The following is a 15,172-nucleotide window of genomic DNA, read 5'->3' as shown; positions in this document are numbered from 1 at the left end:
TAAACACAGTTCTTTGCATCAGTAATTTTTTTTAATTTTTGATTCTCAGTTGATGTGTTAATGGGAACAAAATCAATTTTGCTTTATCTGTTATTGTTTTTTATAATGAGCTTAAGGTCAGGAACTGAAAACTTATTACAATGAGAAGAAAACTTGTTAAAATCTGTAATTAGTTTCTTCATTATAATCTCATTAGCAATCTCAAAAAAGCTATTAATCAGAATACTACTGCACTGTTTTCTTAGTTTAGGTTGTATATAAAAATAAAAACTTAAACACAATTGTAGATTGGAATTGGATGGATTTCAGAAAGTTACCCTTGTAATACCATCCTTAAAAAAAAAGTCAAATATAGCACTTCTACTGTTGAGGCAAACTTTCTATAAACAGTTTATCTAACCTTATAACAATTTCTGGTTCTTGAAAGATTCACTTTATCATTAAACATTAAAAATTTTAAAATATTGCAAAGGCTCTTTTACAGGATTTGTGAAGGGACATGGTATTAGTTGTTAATTTAGTGAAATTATCTGCTTTCCATATAGTTGTTAATTTAGTGAAATTATCTGCTTTCCATTTAGTTGTTAATTTAGTGAAATTATCTGCTTTCCATATAGTTGTTAATTTAGTGAAATTATCTGCTTTCCATTTAGTTGTTCTAAAGAAAGTTAATCATTCAGCAGTCTGTACGTTAAACCTGATAAAATATTTGTATCACACATGGAAGGGTGGATCAAAGTGACAATAAGAAAGAGAACTGTGACAGCATATTTATTCTACTCAACACTCAAGAACAGAGTTCTTGATAAAGTACAGATAATATCAGGTAGAGAACAGCACTGGTTGAGTTGAAATATTGATGTGAATCTTACTTACCACACCCTACCAGTTGAAGGTTAAAGAGTATAGAGATTATTGTACTTTTTTTATAAGACTAATAAAGCCTAACTTAAATTACTGTGTGCAGTTTCTGGAAAGAGTCCAGATTGCAGTTATTATAATGGAGAAATGACATCTGACCTCCATAAATTTAGCTATGAGGAGGGGTTCCAAACCTTTGGAATAGTTCTTTTTTGAACTAGCGATGATTTAATTCCAATACTTATGATTGCTGAGGAATTAGATCAGTTGGACAGTGGAGGTTCAATGCTATAGAGTAGATTAGCTTGGAAGTACTGCAGATACTTAAGTGTTAAAAATAACAAATTTAGAAACTCAAATCTAGGCATTCACTGCTTTTATAAATAAATACTGTTGGTTTTAAAATGATTTACTTGATGTACAGATTCTAATTTCTCTAATTTGGGAGGTCTCTTATTTGAAACATTGAGTTTAACTTTAGATAATTTAGTTAATTATCTTGGTTAAGAGAGAGGGAGAGGAAGAAACTTTGAGATGAATAAATCTGTCATCTTTCCCATTTCCATATCCTGTTGCCCACTTGCTTTAGAAATATTACGATACTCAGATGTTAAGAAAGTACTTTTAGTTGTTCACTTGGTACAGTTCTAAAGTAGTAAGTATTTTGTTATCTAAATAATAGTTCAGAATACACCCTTGGTTGTTCAAGTGGTACCTTTCTGTAGTAGTAAGCATTTTGTTATCTAAATAATAATGTTCATCTGTTTCTACTCTTATTTTAAGATGTCTTTTGTTAGCTAAATGGGTGTATCTATAGAAACTTTCAAGTATTCAACCTTGTAAAAGATATACATTTTTGCCCTGTGATTTTCCAAGATTTGATTTCCTGTGTAGTTTCAATGATTCAAGTGGCTTTTTGAGGAGTGGGATATGTAAATTCTTGATAATTTTAATGCCTTAAAGCAGTGATTCTGTGACAGTTTTCTTTCACTATTAGAAACCCAAGTATTGTTAACTGGATTCTGAAAGTTAGCTTACATTATTGGTAGTTTTAAATGACATATTTGGGATGTGTACTTTGTGTGTGTGATGGTTGATGGACCCCTGATGGTTGTGACTGGATAATTGGTTGTTGTTGATGGATCCTTGGTGATTGTGACAAGGTGTTTGTTGTGATTGGTGAGCTTAAAAATGTTCATGTTCATAGAAGTTTTGATGTTGAAATTTACAATGCTGCTATAACCTTGGACCTTTGTTAGGGTGCTGTGTATAACTTTGGTTTCATTGGAGGAATGAACATTCTGAAAGAAGAGGTTACTGGTATAATGTTTAATTTGGAAGTCTGAGCTTTGAAAAGAAGTTTGAGGATTGTAACTTGTTTAATATACAGGAAGTGAAGGAGGTAGTGTGAGCAACTTGATTGAGGTGTTGACAGTTGTCAACTGCTTGGATAGGTTGCCCATTATGATGAGGTAGAAGTGAGAATTTAGCATTAGGAGTGAGAGATGAGCTCTAAGTATCTGGATTCTAAATATTTATTTTCTGTAGGAACTTTGCTGTAGAAGTGTGAGCTTGTGAAATATTTGAAATGATAATGCGGTGTTTGCTTACCTTTTAGATTTTATAAACTTTGTTGAATGAATATGGGGGGGGGGGGATGAATTTTGTTTCTGTTGGATATCCAAGGGTTAAGTTCCTTTGTTTATTTGTCTTGTAAATAATATAGTTTCTTCTCACATAAGTACAGTTATAAGGTCTCTCTTATAGCATGTGTGGAAAATTTTGTTCAACATACATGTCCTGAGGTATCCTGACATGTTAATTTTTTGTTTATTGTTAAGGTTTTATAGTCTTTAATTTATTTATTCTTTTCTCTAATACTGTTTTGAAAGTACTTTGCTCTGTTATTGTGTTGTAATAATATATACACACAGTTCAAAATATTGTTAAGTTGATAAGACTGACATGTATTGTTCTCATCCTAAGACATGGATTTTATTTGCATTTGTGCAAAGAATATGTCATGGACTGACAGTGCATGGAACAACCAGATAACAGTGTTGTACAAAATTGGAGAGGATATGTAGCTGAACTGATTCTATTTTCATTTGAGAATGTGGTGTACATGGCAGTGTTGGAAATACCATGTTAGTAGAATAAGTGTTGATGAATGTATCAATTTCTTCATCCTTTGGAATGGCCATATCATTGTCAGAAGCAATAAGAACTACAGTTTGTGATCATGTGTGATAAATTAAGCTGAAGTAAGCAAAAGATTTCTTTAAGAAGAAAATGTGTATCAGACGGACTTCAATTCTATTGATTATGTATAAGGATGCATTTTGAAGACATCTTGCATTCTGTCCATACATCAGGATATCTTCAAAAGAAATAAAATAATAAGTATACAGGTAGGATTAAAACAAAATTGGTGAATCACATGAAAAAATTCTAGTTATCTTAGGACCTTATTAACACTAGGGTTTTAAATATTTAAAATTGATGTCACATTAAATATGTTTTGGTCACTATATTCCAAATTAAAGGAACTTTATTGTTTCTTCCAGATAGATGGTAATATTCTCAAAGTATGGTGGTGGATTGACCTCATAAGCATGTTTGTTGTTAAGTGGCATTTCAGTATTTGCTCACTGTTGCATCTCACATTTAATTAAGCTTTGCTTGAGACTCTATTGTACAGCAGAATATTACAAGCAAAGGTTAACAAATGCCATCTGGTTTGACTGTCAAAATGTTAGATTTATGGTTTTAAAGATGTTGAAGATGACTGATGAGTATTATTGTTGCAGTGATTATTGTTGCAGAACAGTGTTAGTGGACAATCCAATCTCATTGTTAGCTTCAATGTTTCATGATTCATCTTCTGATAGTGCACCTCTGACCTCTCTTTTACATATTACATTGATGCCTGTTAGGAGTATTTTGTCAACAGGAATGGGCAGCTGGATTCTATTGTAGATATATCCCAGATCCAAGGCTACTTTTAGGGTGTTCTCACAGTGTTCAAGATTTTCCAATGTACCAGTTGTGAATTCAATGGCATTTATTTAGGTTTTTTTTCCACTGTAATAACCACTTAAATGTGATTATGCCAATAATGTTTTCAGGATGATGATTTCATGGTCCTCAAAATGAGAGCAATCCATCATTGATGTATATGAAGATTTGCTACAGGAACTTTACCTGTTGCCCTACTGTGTTGGTGTTAGAATGCTACTTTTATTTGGCTGAATACTATAAGCTTCATACTGGTGGAGATCATACACTAGCTGTACTTGGAACTCCATTTTTAAATGTATTTTTGGCTCTGTTTATCTCATCCAAGATTTTAGATTGTTTCAGTATCTGCAGGTAGTTTTAGCTCAGATATAGATCACTGTAGCTTGAGTTTCTCATGCATATTGCCATGTTCACATTGGTTAATATATCTGTGTATAGTATTCTTCATCTGTGTGGAATTGGGGTACTGTTATCATTCTGAATGACTGACATAACCAAGATTTTTGTTGTTATGCCAGTCATTAGATTGTGTAAGAGCTAGAATGAAGTGTTTGTAATGTTAGCCTTGTTGCAGAGTTTATGGATTTCTTTTCACAGGTTCTGAAAGTTAATTGTCTGTATGGAGAATTGGCTCCATTCCATGTAATCCTTACTTCTGCCTAGTGTGAGCAATGACTTGTAAATGTTAACTCGACCTGATCTTTTCAGACTTTATCACTATTCTACTAATATGGAGTTTTTGTTCTTTACAAAAGTTGTTGCTTTGGCTTTTCTTAGTGGTGGAGAAAACTTGACATTCTTGTACAAGTCTCAAGATTGTGTTATAACTTTGTCTTCAAGCTCACATTATCCATCAGGTGATCACTGTGGACATTGTTCCCTATACCAGGTAGATTCAACAATAACGTGGAGTTAATAAAAGCTGTGTATATAAAGGAACCTCTGTAACCTTGGTACTCAGCAATTCTATTTGATTTACCCAAGTGTAGAAATATAAGGTTAAAGGCTCTACTGTGGACAGCAGAATAATAAATCTTTGCCATTATGGCATCCCAGGTGAGATATCTGGCATTGAAGTCTCCTACAACTAGGTGCATAGGAGTATTATCACATGGTCAGGCAAGAACCTCATCTCTTCAGCATCATATGCTATGTGTTACCTTTAATGTACACCTTGGTTATTGCAATGACCATTTCATATTCTGAATGAGCCTGTGATATCAAATTGAATCCAATAAGAGTGAACTTATCAGGTTCTGAGAGTTTGGTCTCATGAAAGTGATTTTATAAAATTCATTGAAATTTTCAAGGCATTACTTGCTTCCCTTGATCCCTCTGCCAATGTTGTAACCTCTCATGTCATTTATCAGATCAATATTTAGTTTTCACTTTGTTTCTCCCTTTCCTGCTGAATAGTTGAGGTTCCTCACTGATTGCATGATTTCATTTGTCTCTTTTGAGACTTTAATTAGAGAAACAGATTTCCAAGAAAAACATCAAGTGAAAAGATAATGCCATTTAAAGAATTTTAGCAGAAGATTGATTTGAAATGGCTGAGAAATGTATAAATACACGATGTGTATGCAGTTAAAATCAGTAATAGAATTGTTTGAAAGTTATTGCAGGAAAATAGTCTATATGAAAAAGTTTTAGCCAAAAGTTATAATTTGTTTCATCTAAGGATCCTCAAGGATTTAAACTTTGCAAAGGATCCTGATAAAAGAGTGGTTGGAACAAAGATGGGGCTATTTTGAAACTACGATAAAGATGTTACTTTGAAGAGTAAGAGCGTGTAAAGAAAACAACAAAAAACATGATGTAGGTATCTCTTTTGTTGGAAATGTGAAAGATACTGTGAAAATTAATGGTATTGTGAAGAAGCAAGTCTTTCAAGAATCTTGTTCCTCAAGACATATCCAATGGACAGTATTTAGTTATCCCTGGTTTTGAATTTTCCAGAATGTATCTTTCTGCTAAGTGAGAAAAGGAAGTGATATAAACTTAATGAAAGTGATCCTAGTTAGTGTTCCAGTCAACAATTTGTGGGACTAATTGAAAAGTGATTTAATAGAAAAAAATCCAACTAACAACAAGAAAAAGTAAGAAATGACAGTTGCTAACCTCAATAACTTGTAGCATATATACCTGGTTTATGTCTTATAATAGGGTCAGAGGAGGACATAATAAATAATAGTTGCTCAGTGTACTGTGTTCCAAAGTTATCATTTTATGTGCACTACTGCAATATTGAATGTAGATATAATGTGATCCAAGAAAGGGTGTTTTTGTAGTTTTCTGTGAAAACTTAAGTGTTGGTACCATGAATTCAGGCTTTTATCTGGTATGACTTTGTCAAGTACAAAAGGAGGGAAAAAAAACAAAAAAACTTATCAGTTATGTTTCATTGTCTCATTAAGTACATTACATGCTTGTTTGTTTTATATCTATGTGTACTTCTGGTTTTACTAACAGCGTTTGTAGAATGTTTACTTATGAATGATAAACTGTAACTGGGACATTATTAATCAAGGCAAGTGAATACATATGGTACCTTTATATGTGTAATATATTCACCTGCTCTTGAATCTTGTGTAGAAGAAACTTTGTGTAATATACTCACCTGCTCTTAAATCTTGTATAGAAGAAACTTTATATGTGTAATATACTCACTTGGTCTTGAATCTTGTATAGAAGAAACTTTATATGTGTAATATACTCACCTGCTCTTAAATCTTGTATAGAAGAAACTTTGTGTGTAATATACTCACTTGGTCTTGAATCTTGTATAGAAGAAACTTTATATGTGTAATATACTCACCTGCTCTTGAATCTTGTGTAGAAGAAACAAACTTGTGATATAACTGACACATACTCTTACCTTCACCTCTACACTGGGGTGTAAACAAGGACAAAAACATTAACCCAAATAACTCGGATATTGGAGTTTTTCCATAGGAATTGGAAATGTATCAAAGAAATTATAATCTTGTTGTACTGTCTGTAAGAGTAGCTTGGATGGATTTATATAAATTACATAAACAGTATCCTCTTTATGGAATGTTTATGTAACTTTGCAGTTATAAAGATTTTAAGAAAAGAGAGGACTAAAGTATGATTTGTTATGAATAATTATAAAACTGAGATTTGTAAACACTTTTGCAGTTATAAGTTTTAATGCACTTTTAAGAAGAATATTAAAATAACTTATTTTTTGAATGAAATGAAAATCATACTTTGTCAATATCCAAAGATAATTATACATTTATGTGTAATTTTACTTAAATTTTTTTTTTCACTAATGCAATCAGAAAGGGAGTACCTTTTTTAAGACATGGACTTTCCCCAAGCCCAGTATCCTTCAAGTAAAACAGTTCAGTAATGTAATACACATTGCTTTGCTTTTGCTTCCATTTATTATTGATGTTGCTCACTAAAATTGTATAAAAGAGGAAAAGTACAAGTAAGGGTTTTGTTCTATTTAAAGCAGTACATGAGTTTTCGACCCTTTTAGGTATGTTTCAAATTCTGTGTGTATGCCAGTACCAGTATGTGTAGGTGTGTTAGACATCTACTGAGAAGCACTGTGAGTCAGCAATATGAACCAGAAATTGTGAAGTCTTGGGGGGATATACATAGTTTTCACTATTATAACCAATTCTTCCTTCTGTAATGTATCTTTATTTCAACTGAACGAGATTCTTCACACACACACACCATAATGACATGCTAATTTCAGTTACCTTTGCTAAAATAAATTTTGTTTCAATTTGGCTTTTAATGTTATTTACAGTATATTACACTTGCATTGGGGGTTGATCAGAAATGCTTTTGGATTTTGTGATGAAATGGATAATTAGTAGCTAAAAAAATGTAACTACATTCTTTATAGTGATATGTAGAATTTTTTTAAGATACTTAAAAATTTATTAAATATAATGTAGATTTAAGGTTCAATTCTGAAAAGTCTCTTGCATTTGCAAGACAACAGACTATGATTAGAACTCAAATAGAAAATATGTATTAATTATCCCTTTAAGTAATGATAGGATTAAGATACCATATTATAGTAGTAAGTCATGACTGTTTACTGTTTTTGTATTTTGTAATGGTATTTGAATAAAGAATTAAGTCTTTTATGAAACCAGTAGTTATTTTTAATAACATGTGAAAATAAAATAACTGTACATGCATTCTTGTATAACTGAATCTACTATGAATATTAAGTGTATGTATTTAAGATAGGTATGTAATATTTTGTACTTTTCAAGTTAAAAATGTGTAAATATGCATAGTAGCAAACAGTAGCATTTGTTAGTATCATGGGAATTGTAGAACAGTATTCTTGGGTCATTCCTTTTGTAGATTTACTGAATGTAGATATTAAACAAGGGTATTGCTAGCTATGGACATTTAACTTTCTTTGATGTAAACTTTGTGCAATAAAAATTTATATGGCTACCAAAATTAAATCACTATCCAGTTACATGTCCATTTAAACACTGTGGAGATCCTCATGTGTTCCACTGCCAGATTTCTTCAAAGTTGCTTCAGCCAACATATAACAAGTATTTACACATTAATACATCCGACAGACTGACATCTTTTTCATGGAGAAAGATATGTCCGAAACAAATCGGCATTATTTCCGTCATTTGTTTTAATGTTTAGGAGTATAGGATATGAAATACGTACTGTTAGAGTTCCATTATCATAACAGAAGTAAACTAATTTCCCATTTAAATGCCTCTTGATAAAAGGAGAGGAAAGTGGGAGTATTACTGAGTGTTGTGTAGGAATGTAAGAACAATATACTTATTTAATGGGTGATTTTTTATATAGTTTCTCTAAATAGACAGCTTGCTTTAATTAGAAGTCAATAACCCTTCCTACAGAAGTGTAAAACATATGAAGACAGTTATACTGAATCTGTACTGATATGAGTAAAAGCTATATTTACCTATAAGAGTATTAGGTGGCAACTTTTTCTTCTTACATTGAGACTAAAATGAGAAACTGTCCATGCAAGATGCACTGATGTTGTATATAATTTATTATTGTTCATGAACAATGGCTATCTGTTGTTTTATTTTTTCATACAAGGCTCTGAAAGAGAGTCTTGTATGTAATACATGTTTCACTGATGTTGTGTATAATATGTTATTGTTGTGGATGAGTTGTATTAACAATATTCATCTGATTAATCTTCAACTATGGTGGTGATGCTTATTGTTTCCTGATTTCTCTCCTATTGTAATTGTGAAGAGCAATACACAGTATACATTTCCCCCTATCAGCAGTCTAAATAGTGAGATTTTTTAGTTTGAATTTCATCTTGTTCCATGTCTATTGTGTACATGAATTATTAAGTGGATCTGTTAAACAACTAGTTAATATAAATATATTTAAGCTCTAAAATTCTTATCTTGTAGAAATTAATCTGATGTGATTGTGTAAAGGGGGATCTCTTTTATATATAAAGTTACTGTAGGACAGATATATATATATAAAAAACTGTTTATAAGCCACTTACTACTATGACTACAATAACTTCTGTTTGGAATATGACACACATGAAATTATTATTGTTAGAGAAGTCAGTTGATAAGATTTGGAATTTTCTGCCATAAAAAAAAAATTCTTATCAGTTGTACTGTATTCCTATTGATGGAAATTATGTAAATTGAACATCCTGTGTAGAAATCGTAGTTTTTGCTGGTGATGATATATATAAATATATTTGCATTTGTGTATATACCCTGTTTATTGTTATTTCTTTCATTAGGTTATTTCAGCCAGAACGTGAGTAAGTTGCAGCCCAAACATTACATGCAAGGTTAGTATAGTCTTGAGTAATTAGCAATTAGCAGTAAAGGTTTCTTTAGTGCCTGTTCTTCTAATAGGATAAAATGTCTACAGAAGATTCATAAATTTAAAACAAAATTAAATATATACTTGTTTGCATTTAACAGTGTTACTAAGTTCCTTAGTGAGAAACTAGTAAAATTGTTGGTTCTTGTACATGCTTAAAACTTCTTTCTAATGTGCAAATATTTCATGTCTGTCTATATGTTTAAAAGAAAATGGTGAATACAGGGTTTTCTCTCCTGGATACCTATTTTTTCAATAACTAGTATAAATGGGATTTACACTATATATGTGTAGTGGATTCATAAACCATCCATTGTGTTAATAGCAAGGTGACTGAAAGAAGGTTAATATAATTCTTTTGTGAGTTAGGTTTTGTACCAAGAATAACATAATATATTCATTAAAAACAATTTTTTGTGCTTGTTTCAGGTCTATATGGATGTATGTGTGCTTAAACACACACAACTATTTACAGTGTGTGTGTGTGTGGAATTAGCATTCCACATTGCTATATAAACAAACACAGTTTGAATATTTTCTTTTCTATAATTAACCAGCCACAACAGATGCATAAGTGTACACATATAACTATTAAATTTAACAAGGTTTTGTATAGAGTAATTTGGAGTGACATTTCAATAGTCACACAAAAAATCTTATAGTTAACACAGTAAGATTTATTTTGTAAAAAAAACTTAGTAGCATGCTACTTTTTGTATTGTAAAATGTGTAAAACTAAATATTACAAATTGTTATCTGTATTAATCCAAATATCACAGATTACAATGTTATCTGTGTTAATCCAAATGTTACAGATTACAATGTTATCTGTGTTAATCCAAATGTTACAGATTACAATGTTATCTGTGTTAATCCAAATGTTAGATTACAATGTTATCTGTGTTAATCCAAATGTTACAGATTACAATGTTATCTGTGTTAATCCAAATGTTACAGATTACAATGTTATCTGTGTTAATCCAAATGTTACAGATTACAATGTTATCTGTGTTAATCCAAATGTTACAGATTACAATGTTATCTGTGTTAATCCAAATGTTACAGATTACAATGTTATCTGTGTTAATCCAAATGTTAGATTACAATGTTATCTGTGTTAATCCAAATGTTACAGATTACAATGTTATCTGTGTTAATCCAAATGTTACAGATTACAATGTTATCTGTGTTAATCCAAATGTTACAGATTACAATGTTATCTGTGTTAATCCAAATGTTACAGATTACAATGTTATCTGTGTTAATCCAAATGTTACAGATTACAATGTTATCTGTGTTAATCCAAATGTTACAGATTACAATGTTATCTGTGTTAATCCAAATGTTAGATTACAATGTTATCTGTGTTAATCCAAATGTTACAGATTACGATGTTATCTGTGTTAATCCAAATGTTACAGATTACGATGTTATCTGTGTTAATCCAAATGTTACAGATTACAATGTTATCTGTGTTAATCCAAATGTTACAGATTACAATGTTATCTGTGTTAATCCAAATGTTAGATTACAATGTTATCTGTGTTAATCCAAATGTTACAGATTACAATGTTATCTGTGTTAATCCAAATGTTACAGATTACAATGTTATCTGTGTTAATCCAAATGTTACAGATTACAATGTTATCTGTGTTAATCCACATATTGTAAATTCTAACCTTGTCTGTGTAAAGCTATAAATTGATGTGCTGACTAATGCATCCATTTTAGTTACATTTATGGGTGGAAAAGATTTCAAAGGCTTAAGTGTTATTTTATTTTGGTCCATTTTGCAAGTTTCATTACTTTTGAAGAATACTTCTTAACAAAAAGCAGAAGAAGAAGGTTGGGCCACCATATGTACGATAGACTTGTATCATTCTCATGTTAATGGTACCACAAATCTTCTAACTACACATAATGTATTTTGTATAACTGTATGGACATGATAGTCTAAATGTTATTGAACTGAGGTCAAGGAATATGTACATGTAATGTGTAACATTAATTATGAAGAATTGTAAACATATTGAGAAATTTTCAGAAGATGCAAGTCATCTACATCATGCAAACTTTGTGTCTGTGATGTATGCAAGCTCACTGTTAAATTTTTAGTGGCTAGTGTGAACTGCATTTTGAGTGTATAAACCATAATATTTATAAATTTTGTACAGTAATTCTTAAACACCAAAGTACGCTTTTTCCACACTTATTAATAATTATTTCTTTTTCTAATTTTTTTCATTTGTATTGGATAGCAGTGGTGTTGATTGTCTATTAAAATTTGACTTAAATTACATTATGGTTACTTGAAAAATAAGATTCAGTACTCTCTGTTTCAAGCTGCTCAGACTTTTGGACGGAAGCAAGGTAATAGTTGTCTGAATGCTATAATGACTGTTATTGCTGTATTTGTCACACATATATATATATGTGATTGGTATTGTTAGTATACATTTATATAATAAGTAGAATATTTGTTAGACTGATTTGTATAACATATCTTTGGTGTTATTGTGCTTTTATTAAAATTTAATAGTTATAAGGTGAGACTACTTTTATTGTAAAAATATGAATGATATTGGGCTTTTATTCAATAGTAGTAGCTGTAAGATTAAGCTAATTTTATTCTAACAATGTGAGTAGTAATGTTGGGCTTTTATTCAAAAGTAATAGCTGTAATATTAAGCTACTTTTATTGTAACTATGTGAATGGTATTATTGGGCTTTTATTCAATAGTAATATCTGCAAGTTTAGGCTAATTTTATTGTAACAATGTGAGTAGTAATGTTGGGTTTTTGATTGAAAGTGATAGCTGTAAGATTAAGCTACTTTTATTGTAAATTTAAAAGTAGTAGCTGAAAGATTAAGCTGCTTTTATTGTAACAGTGTGAGCAGTAAAGTTGGGCTTTTATTCTAAAGTAAAAGTTGAAAGATTAAGCTAGTTTTATTGTAACTATATGAATGGTAATGTTAGGCTTTTATTCAAAAGTAAGAGCTGAAAGATTAAGCTAGTTTTATTGTAAGTATATGAATGGTAACAATGTTTGGCTTTTTATCTTCATTTGTTTGGCTTTTATTCAAAAGTAAGCTGAAAGATTAAGCTACTTTTATTGTAACAATGTGAATGGTATTATTAGGCTTTTATCTTAAAGTAATAGTTGTAAAATTAAGCCACCTTCATTGTAGTAATATGATTATTATTGGGCTATATTTAGATATAATAGTTTGCACCGGCTGTTTTTTGTTTTTTTTTCTGTAGCAGTATTACTTATTTTCAAACTTTTCAGTAACCTTTTGCCTGTGTTTGACTTCATTATAACAGTTTGGTTTTGGTATTGAATTACATTTATACAATTAAGCTTTCTGTTGGACAAGTATAAATGTAACAATACAGCTTGTGTTGAGATATTTTCATATGACAATATCATTGGTTGTATGAACTGCTTTTATGATATATTTTGACTGTTACTGTTGTATTAACATTGTTGTAATATTTAACTCTTTAGAGGAACAAAAGAAGTGTATACAATTCTTGTTTGTTTTTTTGACCAAATGAAGATAAAATGCCTTATGAACTTTTGTAACTGAGACTAGAAAATTGTAAAACATATTTCAAACTGATATTTCAGAAACACAGCTTACTTTTTAAATCCAGAGATGTGACTTCATGTGCACTACTGTATAACCTTCTGAACCTACTGTAAGCCTCGAAGAAAGCTCATTTTTGTATGTGATAATGCACATTGTGCTAGTCTAAGGTGTAGTCATCATTAGACTATAGCCTTTTATTAATTGGAAAGTAACCCATCTATCTGCTGTGTGCAATAATCCCCGGGAGTATTAGCACACAAACATAAGCTCATTTTTTCCTCAACACTGCTAACATTCAGGTGTGCTTTTCCTCAGTTTTGTGGAATTGATAGTTTATCACTTTTAGTTCACTGTTCCTCTTGTTACTCCTTTAGTTCATCTTAGTTTTTTTCATTGTTAGACTATGATTACTCTCATCTAATTATCCACCTTAAAGAAAACAATGATTGTTGATCTGTGGGTCACTTTTAACCATGAATTCTTATATCAACATTTCTGGTTACTTTACCAGGTCCTGAAACTATATTGTGTTCTTGATGTTTAACACACAAGCTGCAGCAAAGGGAACTTAATGATGTTCTAATGTGTACAATAGACTAAAACATTAAGGTTGCTAGAAACATGTTCTTGTAGAATTCAAGTAAAGTACATGGAGCAATAGGTTATGAAGAAAAACACCATTTGTGTACCTTTGTTTTACTGTTGTGAGTTCATAAGTATGGCATATTGACAGCTGGTGGTAACTCTGGCAGTGCTTATTAAGAGTGACAGTGAGGCAAGGTGTTGGTGGAGGTGGAGGGATGGGTGACCTATGTTCTTAAAATCAATTTACTAGCATTTATCATGATATAAATTTTGTGTACTATTTCCACTTAAATATTATATACAATTGCACTTCACTACATCACATTTCAGTATTTATTCATGGTGTTGTATTTTATGAAGTAATCAAAATAAAATCCAAACCTGTATTCCTTGCAGACTGTAGATACATTTTTCTGTTGCTTTTGTAGTGATAAACTGAAACACATGTATCAATCACCTGTTTATGGCATTCTGCATACATTTCTCTCTCTCTGTGTGTGTGTGTGTGTGTGTGTGTGTGTGTGTGTCAGAAAGTAACGACTAGTCCATTCTTTGGTGAAGGAGTCTGTCAGGTAGTCAGGTAGATTCATGTTGTACTGTCCCTGGCCAAATGCAATGATCATATGATATTTTTTAATAATTTGAAACACCATATTGTAACTGAATTGTCGTAGTTTCATTGTTTTTCCACTTTTGACCAGGTATATGTTGTGTGAATTGAGGATGGTGGCATCAGCCACATGCATGGTTTGTAGTACCATTTCATTGTTTTTCTAAAACACTTTACCCTTCCAATCTGTGCATCACTTCTGTCAACAAACTTCATGTTCTCTGTATAGTCATTCACTGCACCTGGTTTCATTACAGGTTTCTTAGTTTTATAGTCTATTTTGCCACTGTCTTTCATTTCACCTCTGTGAAAGTTACTGGTCTCTGTCACGTTACATTTGTCATCTAGTTCATCACTGGTACTTCACCTGATTTTCTTTGCTCACATTCATCATGTTGTGTCCCTGTAGTAAACTTTGGAACGCGTTTCCAGTTTTTTTTCTCACAGTTCCTTATGTTCCAGTTTTTTTTGTGCATGCATAAAATTACTCAACTCTGGTTATGAATACCATTTATCAGTGTATAAGTGACCTTTTCTCCTATACTTTGCCATTAGCTTTCTCACCACAGCACCAGAGACTTTAAAGGTACGTGTATACATAATGGCATCTAAGACAATTTCAGTTTCATAAA

General features: G+C 31.2%; 1 protein-coding gene across 2 annotated transcripts in view; it reads left to right on the top strand.

Annotated features, from left to right (window-relative positions):
* LOC143257462 (cytoplasmic polyadenylation element-binding protein 3-like) overlaps nt 1–15,172 on the top strand; it is a 41,484-nt gene that overhangs the window by 5,556 nt on the left and 20,756 nt on the right. The window contains exons 3-4 of one of the 2 annotated variants that reach the window (XM_076516156.1): nt 9,665–9,715; nt 12,094–12,120. In XM_076516156.1, coding sequence (XP_076372271.1) covers nt 9,665–9,715; nt 12,094–12,120 — 78 coding nt within the window. The remainder of the gene's footprint in view (nt 1–9,664; nt 9,716–12,093; nt 12,121–15,172) is intronic. The other variant, XM_076516157.1, reaches the window with a different exon arrangement.

The sequence above is a fragment of the Tachypleus tridentatus genome, chromosome 7, assembly GCF_004210375.1.
Source record: "Tachypleus tridentatus isolate NWPU-2018 chromosome 7, ASM421037v1, whole genome shotgun sequence".
NCBI classification, from domain to species: domain Eukaryota; kingdom Metazoa; phylum Arthropoda; class Merostomata; order Xiphosura; family Limulidae; genus Tachypleus; species Tachypleus tridentatus.
Note: the sequence above shows the minus strand (reverse complement) of the source record. Positions and strands in the feature narration are given on the sequence as shown.